The 15,738-nt window shown below is 45.1% G+C and overlaps 2 protein-coding genes across 2 annotated transcripts; both read left to right on the top strand.

The window, feature by feature from the left end:
* Positions 1–367: 367 nt before the first annotated feature.
* LOC310996589 (odorant receptor 131-2-like) lies at positions 368–1,357 on the top strand (the record flags this gene model as incomplete). The annotated part of the gene is made up of 1 exon (XM_083986011.1): positions 368–1,357. The coding sequence occupies one exon, from the start codon at positions 368–370 to the stop codon at positions 1,355–1,357; it is 990 nt and encodes a 329-aa protein (XP_083842137.1).
* An 11,976-nt stretch (positions 1,358–13,333) lies between these two features.
* On the top strand, positions 13,334–14,266 carry LOC310996590 (odorant receptor 131-2-like; the record flags this gene model as incomplete). The annotated part of the gene is made up of 1 exon (XM_083986012.1): positions 13,334–14,266. The coding sequence occupies one exon, from the start codon at positions 13,334–13,336 to the stop codon at positions 14,264–14,266; it is 933 nt and encodes a 310-aa protein (XP_083842138.1).
* Positions 14,267–15,738: the final 1,472 nt, after the last annotated feature.

Below are 15,738 nucleotides of genomic sequence, written 5' to 3' on the forward strand. Positions count from 1 at the left end.
CCCCTCATAAGTATACAGCCTAGTAACAATATTGAGTGTAAATAAAGGAATTTGAGCACTGTTCATGAGGCTTGCAGAGCAGAACAGTGTTACACTATGAACAACTGGACAATTATCTTCAACCAATCATCGTTCAAGAAACATGACTATCATCATGATGGTACGGACCAGGAAATTGGAATATTGTGCAACTACCCCACCCACACTAACATGTTACCCATGTCACGGTGTCACACAAAGTGGGTGTGAGGACTCAGCTTTTAAACTGTTGCAAGATTTTCACTGTCATACAATTGGAGCTCAACACAAACTAGAGAACATTCTGCTGATACACCATCAGGCTACTATTTGTAAGTGCTATTCTAAAATGTACACAAATCAGTCTCAGACCAACATCACTGTTGGACTACAATATCAAGGATTATTAGGATTAGTGTTGTTTTCTCTTGTGTCTACAGTACCATCCTGTGTGTTTCTCTTCATTAATGGGACTTTGTTATTCACCTTGAGGAGTAAACCAGTGTTTTGTGAGACCTCTCGGTATATTCTTCTGTATAACCTAATTTTTGCTGACACGATAAATTTGGCTCTGAGCCAGTTAATGTACCTCTTAGCTGCTTTTAGAATAAGACTAACATATCCTGTGTGTGGTGTTGTCAGCCTTTTTGGAAGTCTCTTATCTGTGATTTCTCCTCTAACACTGGTGGTGATGTCTTTGGAGAGATATGTAGCTGTGTGTTACCCACTGAGGCAAGCAACTATTATCACCATCAGAAACACAGGAGTGGCCATCATTTTAGTTTGGTCCCTCAGTTCACTAAATATTCTCACTCGAGTTCTTTTACTGTTAGATTTTCCATTTGAAGAACTGCAGAACCTGCAGATGAAGGACTTTTGCACTGTCATGGCGATGTCACTTAACCCAGTGTCAAGTGTTTATGAAAAAGCCTTCACTTATTTTCTATTTGTTTCAGCTGGTTTGATAGTTATTTACTCCTATGTTGGTGTGGTGGTAGCAGCCAGGTCAGCCTCTACAGACAAAGCTTCAGCCAGAAAGGCTCAGAACACACTGCTGCTGCATCTGGTGCAGCTGGGCCTCAGTCTCTCATCAACTTTACAAAGCCGCTTATATATAGCTTTGTCAAAGATCCTAGACAGATTAACTATTGTGCGTATACAAATTGTCCTTTATGTGTGTGTTATAATCTTCCCTAAATGTCTGAGTGCTCTGATCTATGGCATCAGAGATAAGACAATCAGACCTGTCCTCATATTTCATCTCTGTTGTCAGTGGAAACACTCATCTTCTCCCTTAGAAGTCTCAACCAAGGCAAAAATTATCATACCTTATAGATAAATATTAACTTCAACTTAATCTGGTTTGCTGTAAACTATTAATAACCGGGAGAATGGGTACTTTATCTGGATAGATATGATTAACAGTTTTAGGGATGTCTTTGCTGACAATAATTGACCTAACCCCTAAATCTACTTTGAAATACTAACAACACTGCAAGCCATAATGTTGAAATGTGAAATGTTAGTGTGTATGTCACGTATTTGAAAATGCAAAACTTCAGTATACACTGTTTAAGCAAGGCAAGGCAATTTTATTTGTATAGCCCGTTTTTACCAACAGTTTGTCTCAAAGGGCTTTACACGGCATCATAACAACATCCTCTGTCCTTAGACCCTCACATCCACCGAGGAAAAACTCCATAGAAAACCCTTTTAACAGGGAAAAATTGGAGAAACCTCAGGGTGAGCGACAGAGGAGGGATCCCTCACCCAGGACGGACAGACGTGCAATAGATGTTGTTACAGACAAGAAAACAGTTCATAACAGAGAATGTGGGAAGCATGGAAATGTTAACAAGAGCTGATTTACAATTACTTCAACTCAAACATCTGTAATTACTGACTGAAACTGCAGAACAAAACAAAACAAAAATAATTATAACAGCCTGCTTGTACGTAGTGGAAGCACTACAGCCCTTTTGTTTAGAACTATCATGAACTGTATCAATCATTTTATGATACTGGAGGGAGGCTCACGCCTCTTCTTTTACCATTTGACTTTGGAGGCACCTAACACAACTCGATTATTGTTATTTAATGAAAAACACATTTATTATTGCTGTTGTTGTTGTTTTCCCTTTTCTTCTTCTTCCTCTTTCACATAAATCCTACTTCCAATGCATGAAAATTCACCAAAGTTTGCACAAAGGTCCAGTCCCATGACAGATTTGCTCAGCTACAAACACGTCAATAGTCCTCAGTGGGGTGGGGGACAGAAAAGCTTCTAAATTTTATTTATTTGTTTAAAAAAAAATTGTCAATAGGCTCAGTGAGATAAAGGATGCTCCTCAGTGTCAGAGGTAGTGAGTTCAAGTCTCAACTTATGGAAAATGTACATTGTAATGCCAACTTTCTTATTGTCTTCCTATTCTGTCTCTTGTTTCTCAGAATTGCCTAAAATTGCCTGGTCCTGACCATTGCTGCAAAGCAGCTTTAATGTCATTGTTGAGCTCTTGAGTAAGCTAACAGAATGTACAAGTGTTTAAAGTGCCCTTAATGCACATTTACTGTGTTTCCACTAGAAAACATTGGCAGGTGCCCTATTTTATTGTGCTATTATTGATATTTTATTTTCATTTATTTCTACCCATTAGACCTAATTTCGGTTTAGTAAAATCTATTTGATGTTGATATTTTACAATGGTTAGTGTGATTGGTGTATGTTTATCCTGAGAGGGTAAAAGGTGCATCATACATAACACACATAGTGGAAGTCTTTATGTTTTTACAGTCACTCTCTATACCAGCCTTTCTGGTGCCATGTCATCATTCCGACATCCCAATAGTCCGAAAATTACCCATTATTTTGAAATCTCAATGTTTAGACCATATTAAACCCATTGTTTCGATGTCCCGTTGTTCTGAAATCTCAATGTTTCAACCCTAACCCTGACTACATGTGATTAAACATTTTGCACTAGGCCTTCCACTTCCCCAGAGGCTATCCTGACTTTGCTGTGGTTCAGCTTGTCTACTGTACCTATGCTTTTAGATTACCTTCCCTGTCACTGCTAGCCTATCTATCAACCACATTTGGGTTTAATAAAATCAATATATAAAAGCTATATCTGCCTCTGCAGATAAATGGCAAAAAAATAAACTGTGAAAGAACTCTGTGACTCCTCCGAAGCCTCTCGTTCCTTGATGTCCCCTGAACCAGGCTGATTAACGTCAGTGATTCCTCCATGACTAATGGAGACATTTCATTGGGAGATGTGCAGTTGGCTTTGTATAAATTATCTCTCATGTTTTCTTACCATTCAGGGGCCTCATTTATCAAAAAGGGTGTTAAAGTGCTACTAAATTTTGACGTACGGCAAAAAGCCAAAAATGGCGTAGGTACACACAAAATATTTACACCCTTTTCAGATCTATCAAACTGTGCGTGCGCACAACTCTCCGCAATTTCCACTGATAAATCACATCGGACCCAAGAAAAATGCAGATGTGAACACGCCTCATATCCCACCTTCTAAACAGCCAAACACAACCATATATGGTCAATGCAAATCTGAGTGAAACAGAGCAGAAAGAAGAATAATCTTACTTAATCTGCCCTTTTATTTAGATGATGTCACAAATAATTTAAAGCAGGGTTTCTAATACCAGTTACCATTATTTTGCACCCCTTTCCACTAGCACTAGAACGGTTACACCCCGCCTTTCCGAAACCCTGCCGTTCCGAAAATAGACTTCCATTATTTGTAATATCGGGGTTTCCTATTTTTTTTAAGACCCCGATATTACGAAAAGGCTATTGGGGAAAACCCTCCATTCCGAAATCCCCCCACTCCGATTGGACAGACGCACGCAACCAGAAAGGAAATGGAGGCTGCGCATTGATCCTTTTTGGGATCAAATGGATCATGTGCATAATTAACTGCAAAACAAGCACTTAATGACATATAATGCTCATTATGCTTCTAGCCTCTCTAGCCTCTACCTGGTCTTTTTACTAAACTTAACCAACTCCTTCCTTCATTGCCTAAATCCAACCAAAGCATCTCCCCCAGTCAGCTGTCAGCAGGAGCGGCTGCAGCAGCCTCGCGCCCGTGTGGGCTCAAGCCAGGTTCAGCCATGCTCGAGCGGAGCGGGGGAGAGAAAAAAAAATGTGCATTTCTTTTACTCTGTGGAGATCTATCACAAAGGAGTGGGGGAGAAAGCAAGTGGGACAGATCTGATCTGCCCAGTCCCTGTGCAGCACACGTTTCACAGAAAAGCCACAACGCAGAGTCTAAACAACGTTACGTCACCAACGTCAGCACCATGGACAGGGGGGGTTGGAACAGCGTTTTTTCGGGGGGACGTTTGGAACAGTGGGGTTTCGTAGTGGGGGGGGTTTCGGAACAGCGGGGTGTCAGAATGGAGAGCTGTCCCCCACTAGAATCGCCAACTGCCGTTCATTGGACGACTTTGATTTTCATTTGTGCATAGCTATATTTAAAAAAACATTGAAGTCCATGAGTCTGTGACTTTTCCTAAAATATGTTGGGCACCATCACTAGTAGTTACTGGGTAACTCCAGGAGAACTACAGTGTGCTTACACACTAACAGCCTGGTCGCACTGGACGCGGAACCGAAGCGCAGCGCCCTGGAGCGGAGGCAGTTTCAGATAGGCGCACATGTTAACAGGTCTGCCTGGTCGCACATCTCGCGCTGTGGAGCGCAGCGCGCGCGCCTGCAGCGCTTCAGATCGGTTCATTTCTATTTTTCACGCGAGCCGCGAGCGCCGAGAGCGCCGTCTGTCAAGCTGGATAGACCAGATCGTACCAGACAGGAAGTCGGGCACAGAAAAGGCGAGAGAATCCGGTCAATTTTCAAAATAAAATGATGATTAATTAAGTTGTTGCTTGTCCGTCTATAGCTTAAGTATTTGTCAGTTGTGTCTGCACACGAGACACACACACAAACACATGTTTAAAATGACGTCTGTGTCGAAAACCGAGTGAATACGAGTATGGGCGACTGCAGTCGATGTCTGACCAGCGTGGAGAGAGGAGGAGAATACGCTCCCAGTGTGACCACCCAAGCGCCCGAGAAGCCGCACGCAGCTTCCGCGTGCAGTGCGACCAAGGGGTAAGGAGGGGATAAGAGTGCACACTTTATAATACAGCCTGCTACCCTGTAGTTACAGGTAACTCCAGGAGAACTACAGTGTACTTAAGCCCTAAGGAGGGGATAACAGGTCTCACTATATAATACAGCCCGCTACCCTGTAGTTACTGGGTAACTCCAGGACAACTACAGTGTACTTACACACTAAGGAGGGGATAGCAGTGCATACTTTATAATACAGCCTGCTACCCTGTAGCTACAGGTAACTCCAGAAGAACTACAGTGTACTTAAGCCCTAAGGAGGGGATAACAGGGCTCACTGTATAATACAGCCCGCTACCCTGTAGTTAGTGGGTAACTCCAGGACAACTACAGTGTACTTACACACTAAGGAGGGGATAACTGTCAGGATTGAGGGAAGGAGGAGGACCCAAATGCAGACTGGACAAAACTCTTTTATTCTCACCAAAAGAATTGAGAGACGACAGGGAACCAGGATGAACGTGAGGAGGTTGACACTCAGGTAGACATGGGTTGACAATGACGCGACAAGAGACAATGGAAACACAGAGGTTATCTACACACGAGGGAACGAGACACAGGTGGTGCAATCAAACACAGGTGAGACACATGAGGTAATCAAACGGGCGGGAAACTTAACAGGAAGACAGGAATCAGACACAGACTTCAAAGTAAAACAGGAAACCAGTACATAATAGGGAAAACTAGACAAACACAACACACAGGAAACAGGACACAGAACTACAAATTAACACAAGAACCTACACAGGACAAGACAGTGACAAAATTCCAAAACCAAACTGACGTGGTGGTGAACTCGGGGCATGACAGTACTGGACACTGGAAACAGGAGCGTGACACTTGGCCGGTTGGACACAGGAATCAGGAGCAGGACGGGCCTCCCGCTGGACACAGAAAACAGGAGCAGGACGGACCTCCTGCTGGACACTGGAAACAGGAGCAGGACAGGCCTCCTGCTGGACATAGGGAACAGGGGTGGCGCCAGCCGTGACCCCCAACGCCGGAACAGGAGTGGCGTCTGCCGAGGACCCCCGACGCCGGAACAGGAGTGGCGTCTGCCGAGGACCCCCGACGCCGGAACAGGAGTGGCGTCCAAGGGTGACTGCAGCTCAGGAGGTGGCGCCGGAGAGCGCTGCAGCTCAGGAGATGGCGCAGGAGAATGCTGCAGCTCTGGAGGGGGGCAGGAGAAGGCTGCAGCTCTGGACATGGCACCAACGGACGCTGCAGCTCTCAGGACTGTGCCGAGGGATGCTGCAGCGCTGGAGTTGGCCGAACTGCCAACGAGGCACGGGGAGCAGGAGTCGGCCAGATCACCAACGAAGCACGGGGAGCAGGAGTCGGCCGGACCGCCGACGAGGCACGGGGAGCAGGAGTCGGCCGGACCACCGACTGCCTAACTGCAGGTAGGGGACATGGAGGCTGCTGCCCAGTCAGAGGGGGACAGGAAGGCTGCGGCCCAGCCAGAGCAGGGAATGGTTGCGGCCCAACCGGAACAGGAGATGGTTGCGGCCCAACTGGAACAGGAGATGGTTGCGTCCCAACTGGAACAGGAGATGGCTGCAGCAGGGCAGGGACTGGAGATGGCTGCAGCTCAGCCGGAGAGGGAATGGGTGTGAGGCTAACTGGCTTACCGTTAGCAGGCCAGGAGCCTCTGGCTGGCCTGGATGAGGCTTGTGCTGCCCGGTGAGCCCGTTGGATGGAGAGGTGTCCTCCCCGTGACAGGCGGGATCCCCAGAACGGGTTGGTAGGTGGGTTGCTGGGGATGAGGCCTGGGTTACTGCCGCTGCTTCCGACAGCGGTGAGAGGAGACTCCTCTGCTGGGCCCTGGGGAGTTGGTAGATGACTGCCAGGAGGGCAAAATACTCAAAAAGAGTGATCACCTGGGGAGGGGAATCACCTGCTGGGTCCTTTTTTGGTCGCGTCTGTCATGTTCGTGTTCCAAGGATGAGGCCGTGTTGATAGCAAGTAACTTAGTTTAATGTCTCACGTTCTCAATAACATACATGTGGCTCCATGCAGTCTTGCTCTACTCTCTTATATCGTACGGTAAGCTGACTACTAACCAGTACTGCCGCCTAGCGGTCAAACATGTAATAACATCCAATCATAACATCCCCCTTTTTCTAAGGTAAAATACATTAACATGAATCATCACATTAGCTGTGTCAGTTATTTCAACCATTTCTCATTCAGCATAACTCTGCAACACATAAGCAGTATAACAGTTTATATCAGATTGCATAACTCATCTCTAAGCCAACACTAGACCATTTAGAACACATTCACAACATCACTCAATATACATTTTGTTCAACATCTTTAACATGCATATTGAATTTTCTTTGTTTATAAGTTCAGTCTATCAGGCTTTATGATTTCTCTTGTGGACCTTCTTAACTCAGGTTCGCTTGGAGTAGGTGTGTGAGAGTCAGTGTTACAGTCCATAACAGGTGTGGGAATTACCTGAGATTCACCACAGGTTACACTGAGCTCACCAACAGTCCCTTGAGGAGTCTTTAATAGACTGCGACGATTGCGTCTGAGGATTTGTCCATCATCAGTTTTCACCGTGTACGATCGTGGAGCAACTTCTTGCAGGACAGTTGCTTTTGTACTCCATCCATCAGCATCCTCAATCCTGACTGTGTTGTTGGTAGTCAGTGGAGGGAGATGCTTGTGTGGCAAGGTGAAGAGGGCCCGGGCGGGGATTGAACCCACACCTCCCGGGTAATAGTCACGCGCGCTTGCCAGTCACCCAAAGGGACATCCCCTTGGCCAAGTAGCCAGGGCACATGATCAATTGGAGGCATAGTGACAGGAACCTCAACTGTCACATCTCTCCCCCTCTTTTCACAAGCACGTCCTCGTGCTTCCGCGCAGGCTGCCACACATTAGGAATCCATGGACCCACCCCTAGTGCCACATGGATCCTGCCAACAACGCCAGAATGTGGCAAGGTGAAGAGGGCCCGGGCGGGGATTGAACCCACACCTCCCGGGTAATAGTCACGCGCGCTTGCCAGTCACCCAAAGGGACATCCCCTTGGCCAAGTAGCCAGGGCACATGATCAATTGGAGGCATAGTGACAGGAACCTCAACTGTCACACTTGGTTGTTCTGTCATAGAATGACTTTTGCATCATTTTCTGTTGTCGTAGCTTATGTTCAATCTTTGAGTGATTCTTTTGCTTTAATTTGTCATTTTGATGACTCGGCAATGTTGTTCGTAGCTTCCTCTTCATCAGCAGTTCAGCTGGTGATAGGCCGCACTGAAGAGGTGATGCTCTGTAGCTCAATAAAGCCAGATACGGATCCGAGTCACTATCAGCTGCTTTCTTTAGGAGTTGCTTGAGAATGTGAACTCCTTTTTCAGCTTGCCCATTTGACTGTGCATAGTGTGGGCTTGACGTCACATGCTTGAAATCATATTGCACTGCAAACTTCTGCCATTCTTTGCTGCTGAAGCAGGGGCCATTGTCGCTCACCACGGTGTGTGGGATGCCATGCCTGGCGAAGATAGATTTAGCATGTGTTATGACACAAGTTGATGTTGAGCTTGTTAGTAGCGCCATCTCAGGGAAGTTTGAGTAGTAATCCATTACCACTAAATAGTCTTTACCTCTGAGATGAAACAAGTCCATTCCTACTTTGTGCCATGGTGCTGTTGGCACCTCAGCTACCACCATAGGCTCTTTGCTCTGCTTGTTCCTGTGTTTCTGGCATGTTTCACATTTACTTATAAGTGTTTCAATGTCTTTGTTCAGTCCGGGCCAGAAAACCGTGTCTCTCGCCCTCCTTTTGCACTTTTCGATGCCGAGATGGCCTTCATGTATCCTGTGCAACATGTCCATTCTCAAAGCCCGTGGAATAACAATCCTGCCCTTTTTCAACAGCAGACCATCCACAGTACTAAGCTCACCTCTAACATGGTAAAATTGTGGACATGAACCAGCTGGCCATCCCTCATCCATGTTCTGCATGACATGCTGTAGCTCAGCATCCGTTGCTGTAGCCTCCGCTATTTGTCTTGACTTTGTGTCAGACACAGGCAGTGTAGCCGACACCGTGTTCACTGTGACACTGTATGTCTTCGTCTGTTGCACTCACACTGTCGCCTGTAGTTGCTCTGGATAGGGCATCAGCAAGGACTAGGTGTTTACCTGGAGTATATATCAGTTCAAAATCATACCTTTGCATCTTCATCATTAACCGCTGAATCCGTGGAGACATTTCATTCAGATTCTTTTTGATGATGGCGACCAGCGGTCGATGATCAGTTTCGACTGTGAAAGACGGCAGGCCGTACACATAGCTATGAAACCGCTCCAAACCATACGCCAGTCCCAAACATTCTTTTTCGATCTGAGCGTATCGGCATTCAGTTTTTGTCATAGCCCGAGATGCATAGGCTACCGGTTTCCAGTGCTCACCCTCAGCCTGGAGTAGAACGGCACCAATACCATCTTTGGAAGCATCTGTAGACACTTTTATCCTCTTTGTGTGGTCATAAAATGACAACACAGGTGCTGTGGTCAGTGTGTTCTTGAGTTTTTGCCACTCATGCTCATGTTTCACTGTCCATTTAAACTCACAGTCCCTGTGCAGAAGCTCTCGTATGCATGATGTCTTTACTGTCAGATTGGGAATGAATTTACCTATGAAATTCACCATCCCCATGATGCGTAGCACCCCTGTCTTGTCTGTGGGCGTTGGCATGTTCTGTATTGCATGTATTTTGTCTTTATCTGGTTTGACACCATGTGCAGACAGCTTGTCTCCAAGGAAGAGGATCTCTTGAACACCAAACTCACTTTTACTCTTGTTGAGCTTTAGTCCATACTTTTGTATGCGTTCCATAACTCTGTTCAGCCTCTCGTTGTGCTCTTGGGCTGTGGAACCCCATATGATGATGTCATCAATGTAGACTCGAACTCCATCCAAGCCCTCGATGATCTGCTCCATCGCTCTGTGAAATATTTCAGGTGCTGACTTGATACCAAAAGGCAGTCTGAGAAAGCAGTGTCTGCCGAAGGGCGTATTAAAGGTACAGTACTTGGTGCTGCTTTCATCCAGTTTCAGCTGCCAGAAGCCTTGTGAGGCGTCAAGCTTTGTGAAGTAGTTGGCACCTGACATTTCACTGATGATCTCTTCACGTGTAGGTATTTGATAATGTTCACGCTTTATGCTCTCATTTAGGTCTTTAGGGTCCATACATATTCTCAACTCACCATTCTTTTTCTTTGTGATGACCAGTGAGTTGACCCAGTCTGTAGGCTCATTAACCTTTTTGATCACTCCTAGCATGATCATTCTGTCGAGTTCTTTCTTTAGGCAGTCTTTCAGTGGCGCCGGAACTCTGCGTGCTGCATGCACAACTGGTTGGGCTCCTTCTTTCAACTGTATTTTATATGTGAAGGGCAAAACACCAAAACCCTTGAAAACATCTGAAAAGTTCTGAACAATTGTGTCCATAGAGTCATTTGTTGGGTTTATGGTTGGGATGATGCGATACACTCTTTTCACAAGCCCCAGTTCTTCACAGGCTCTGTCACCAAGAAGTGATTCCCGTCCCTCATTCACAACAACTAAGAATAGGTGGTGCACTTTTCCTTTAACTGTGACACTCAACCTGCATGTGCCCAAACATTTGATTGGCCGCCCATTGTAGTCTTTCAGTCCAGATTCTTTTCTTTTTATTTGTGGCTTATTTTTCATTGCCTTCACATCACACATGCTTATGAGATTTGCTTTCGCACCAGTGTCCAATCTCATGGTGACTACAGTCCCATTTATCATTAGAGGAGCTATCCACTTATCTTCTGTAGTGACATCATTTACATTGTCTGGTTTATTTATTTGTTCACTTTCACAATTCACCAAGAACGTGTCACTTAGATCAGGCTCGTCTATTAAGTTTACAGTTTTTTACTTTTTTCCACTCTTTCCGTTTGGAGAAGCATTGTTTAGCAAAATGATTCTTGCCTTGGCAAGTGGAGCATTGCTTACCAAACGCTGGACACTGTCTAGCTGCAGCGCTTGCAGTTTATCATCACGTCCTCCTGCTGTGCAGGCCGGGTCTGTGTGCGCCGTCTCCGCTGATACGACACTGCTCCAACCGCTGCCGCGCTGTCGCTCTGCGCCGAGGCGACTGCAGACATCTCGCTGAACGTCCTCACGTGCCTTTGGGACAGCTCACTGGCCTGGCAGATCTTAATGGCTCCTGCCAGTGTCAGCTCCATCTCCCGTAGTAGCCTCTCTCTGACCTTTTTATCCTCCACGCCGAAGACAATCTAGTCCCGGATCATGGAGTCCGTCAGCGCCGCGAAGTTGCAGGACTGCGCCTTTAGCCGCAAGTCCGTCAGGAAGCTATCGAAGGGCTCATGCTGCCGCTGTGTACGAGACCGAAACACGTACCTCTCGTACGGAGAACAGTGAGTATCAAACTTACTAAGCACTACATCCAACTTTTCATTATCTTCAGGACTGTCAAACACGAACGTGTTAAATACTTCTATGGCCTGTGGCCCTGCTATTGTTAGCAGCAGCGCTACCTTTCTTGCTTCTGGCTTTGCCTCGAGTCCCATAGCAGCAACATAAAGGTGAAACTGCTGTTTGAAGGTGCGCCAGTTCTCGTCGACATTCCCCGTCAGTTTCAAACTTTCCGGTGGTTTTAAATCCATTTCGCCCATTCGAGTTTACTCCTGGTACCATGTCATGTTCATGTTCCAAGGATGAGGCCGTGTTGATAGCAAGTAACTTAGTTTAATGTCTCACGTTCTCAATAACATACATGTGGCTCCATGCAGTCTTGCTCTACTCTCTTAGCTGACTACTAACCAGTACTGCCGCCTAGCGGTCAAACATGTAATAACATCCAATCATAACAGCGTCATTCTGTAGTTACTGGGTAACTCCAGGACAACTACAGTGTACTTACACACTAAGGAGGGGATAACAGTGCATACTTTATAATACAGCCCGCTACCCTGTAGTTACAGGTAACTCCAGGAGAACTACAGTGTACTTAAGCCCTAAGGAGGGGATAACAGGGCTCAAAATTTAATTATATTAGAAATAACAACAAACAGACACGCAGACACCACGAAAATTAAACAGTGTAATAATTCCTGTGACAGTGACTGCAGCTGGCCATGGTAGTCCAGGTCAGACCCCCGTGTCAATCACAGGCTACAGAGGTTCAGCAAAACTGGCGGGCACATGAATTAATATTATTATTGATGACATATGACACGCATTGCCAGGAGAGATCTGATCTGTCTGTTTAGACATATTGGCAGATATCCGATTTATATCTGATTTATTTCCACACATAAAGAGGGCCTGAATCCGATCTGACAATATCTGATTCCATACATCTTTTTCCCATTTACAATCGGATATTAGACCACTTGAACCATGAAGTGTAAAGACAGCCTTAGATGGATGTTATCACTATATTCCGGTGGCTGTGATTGCCATCCAGTGACCTACAGGATCCCTGAAAAAATGTCAGCCCCTACCTATGGCCCCTACCCAGGACATAATCACTGCTCCTCCCCGTGGACAAATGAAGCATTGCAGCTGATTTTCACACCGGCTACTCATGGGCGTTAACAGTCGTGGCTGCATTCACTACGTCACCGCAGGGGCCCGCAGACCAAGCGGCAGGCCATCACGGATACGTCAGTCACGGTCCTGCTGCGGACCGTGCCTTGAAATGGGAAAAATAAGTATACAGTCTAGTAACAATATTGAGTGTAAATAAAGGAATGTCGGCACTGTTCATGAGGCTTGCAGAGCAAAACAATGTTACACTATGAACAACTGGACAATTATCTTCAACCAATCATCGTTCAAGAAACATGACTATCATCATGATGGCAGAGACCAGGAAATTGGAATATTGTGCAACAACCCCACCCACACTAACATGTTACCCATGTCATGGTGTCACACAAAGTGGGTGTGAGGACTCAGCTTATAAACTGTTGCAAGATTTTCACTGTCATACAACTGGAGCTCAACACAAACTAGAGAACATTCTGCTGTGTTTACACTGCTGATACACCATCAGGCTACTATTTGTAAGTGCTATTCTAAAATGTACACAAATCAGTCTCAGACCAACATCACTGTTGGACTACAATATCAAGGCTTAATGGGATTAGTGTTGTTTTCTCTTGTGTCTACAGTACCATCCTGTGTGTTTCTCTTCATTAATGGGACTTTGTTATTCACCTTGAGGAGTAAACCAGTGTTTTGTGAGACCTCTCGGTATATTCTTCTGTATAACCTACTTTTTGCTGACACGATAAATTTGGCTCTGAGCCAGTTACTGTACCTCATTGCTGTCTGTAGAATAAGACTAACGTATCCTGTGTGTGGTGTTGTCAGCGTTTTTGGAAATCTCACAACTGTGATTTCTCCTCTAACACTGGTGGTGATGTCTCTGGAGAGATATGTAGCTGTGTGTTACCCACTGAGGCAAGCAACTATTATCACCATCAGAAACACAGGAGTGGCCATCATTGTGGTTTGGGCCCTCGGTTCGCTAAATGTTCTCACTCGAGTTCTTTTGCTGTTAGATTTTCCATTTGAAGAACTGCAGAACCTGCAGATGAAGGACTTTTGCTCTATCATGGCGATGTTACTTAACCCAGTGTCAGATGTTTATGACAAAGCCTTCACTTCTTTCCTGTTTGTTTCAGCCGGTGTGACAGTCATTTACTCCTATGTTGGTGTGGTTGTAGCAGCCAGGTCAGCCTCTACAGACAAAGCTTCAGCCAGAAAGGCTCAGAACACACTGCTGCTGCATCTGGTGCAGCTGGGCCTCAGTCTCTCATCAACTATACAAAACCCCATACTCATAGCCATCGCTAAAGTCCTGGACAGAATAATATTTGTACGCATACAAACAGTCCTTTATGTGTGTGTTATAATCTTCCCAAGATGTCTGAGTGCTCTAATCTATGGCATCAGAGATAAGACAATCAGACCTGTCCTCATGTTTTATCTCTGCTGTCAGTGGAAACACTCACCTTCTCCCGTAGAAGTCTCAACCAAGGCAAAAATTATTATACTTTATAAATAAATATTAACTTCAACTTAATCTGGTTTGCTGTATACTATTAAAGGGACAACGAGGAGTTTTGGAAAAGCGAAGCGTTTTCACACTACATTTATGAGCCTCCGCGCGCACCGTAAAATTCTTTGACCGGCGCAAGACACGACTCATGTTTTCATTCATCAATAATCAAAGTCAGAGGTTCAAAGAGGTTCACATACCGTCGTAGTTCTGACCATAAACGGCGATTCAGCTGCGTTATTCTCATGACTCGCCACGAAAGGAAACGCTGGTCGGCTCGACCAGCATTTCCGCCACCACTAATAATAACAAAATAACGATAGAGACAGAACGATATATTTATCGAAAATGGAGCCATTAACAAGTGTGGGTAGTGGAGATTCATCCACATTAACGTGAGACTTTTTTATAACTGAATAGAAACTCCTCGTTGTCCCTTTAATGACCAGGAGAATGGGTACTTAATCTGGATAGATATGATTAACAGTTTTAAGGATGTCTTTGCTGACAATAATTGACCTAACACTGACCCTAACCCCTAAACCTACTTTGAAATGTTAACAACACTGCAAGCCATAATGTTGAAATGTGAAATGTAGGTGTGTATGTCACGTATTTGAAAATGCAAAACTTCAGTATACACTGTTACAATTACTTAAACTCAAACATCTGTAATTACTGACTGATACTGCAAAAGAAAACAAAACAATAATTATAACAGCTTGCTTGTAAGTAGTGGAAGCACGACAGCCCTTCGGTTTAGAACTATCATGAACTGTATCAATAATTTTACGATACTGGAGGGAGGCACAGGCCTCTTCTTTTACCATTTGACTTTGGAGGCATCTAACAAAACTTCTAATTAGGGCCCGAGCCAGTGACAACGTCACAGGGAGGACCCTATTGTAATTCGACATGCACATTAGTCAACGTGCCAGCCGACGAGTAACAACATGTAAGCAAGCAAGTAACCAAGTACTGCATAGACCTGGCAGCAAAAACCCCAGATATTGTAATGTTTATTATTATTTTTATTATTATTATTAGGGCCCGAGCGGCGACTGCAAGTCGCCCAGCGAAAGCCCTATTGTAATTGCTATGTTTATTATTATTATATTCTCCCTAAAATCGCATTTTTGGGGGCCTCAACATGCCCCAAAACGCGTGAATTTTGGCATGCACATCAGGCCTCGCGAAAATTTTGATATTTTAAAGTCGTTGGAAATGGGCGTGGCCAAATGGCTGAATAGCGCCCCCTACAAACACATGTCAATGGCATCGCCATTCGTCTTACTTTGTCGTACACACACAAAATTCGGTACACATCTGTATTATACCCAGATATACAAAAAATCCTCTTGACCTTATGACCTCAACCCAACAGGAAGTCGGCCATTTTGGTTTTGATTTTTCCCGCCTAAACTTAACTCCTCCCAGAGCGTTCGCCCGATCAAGTTCAAATTAGGTACACAACATCG

This window comes from Trachurus trachurus, assembly GCF_905171665.1.
Source record: "Trachurus trachurus genome assembly, chromosome: 14".
Taxonomy (NCBI): Eukaryota; Metazoa; Chordata; class Actinopteri; order Carangiformes; family Carangidae; genus Trachurus; species Trachurus trachurus.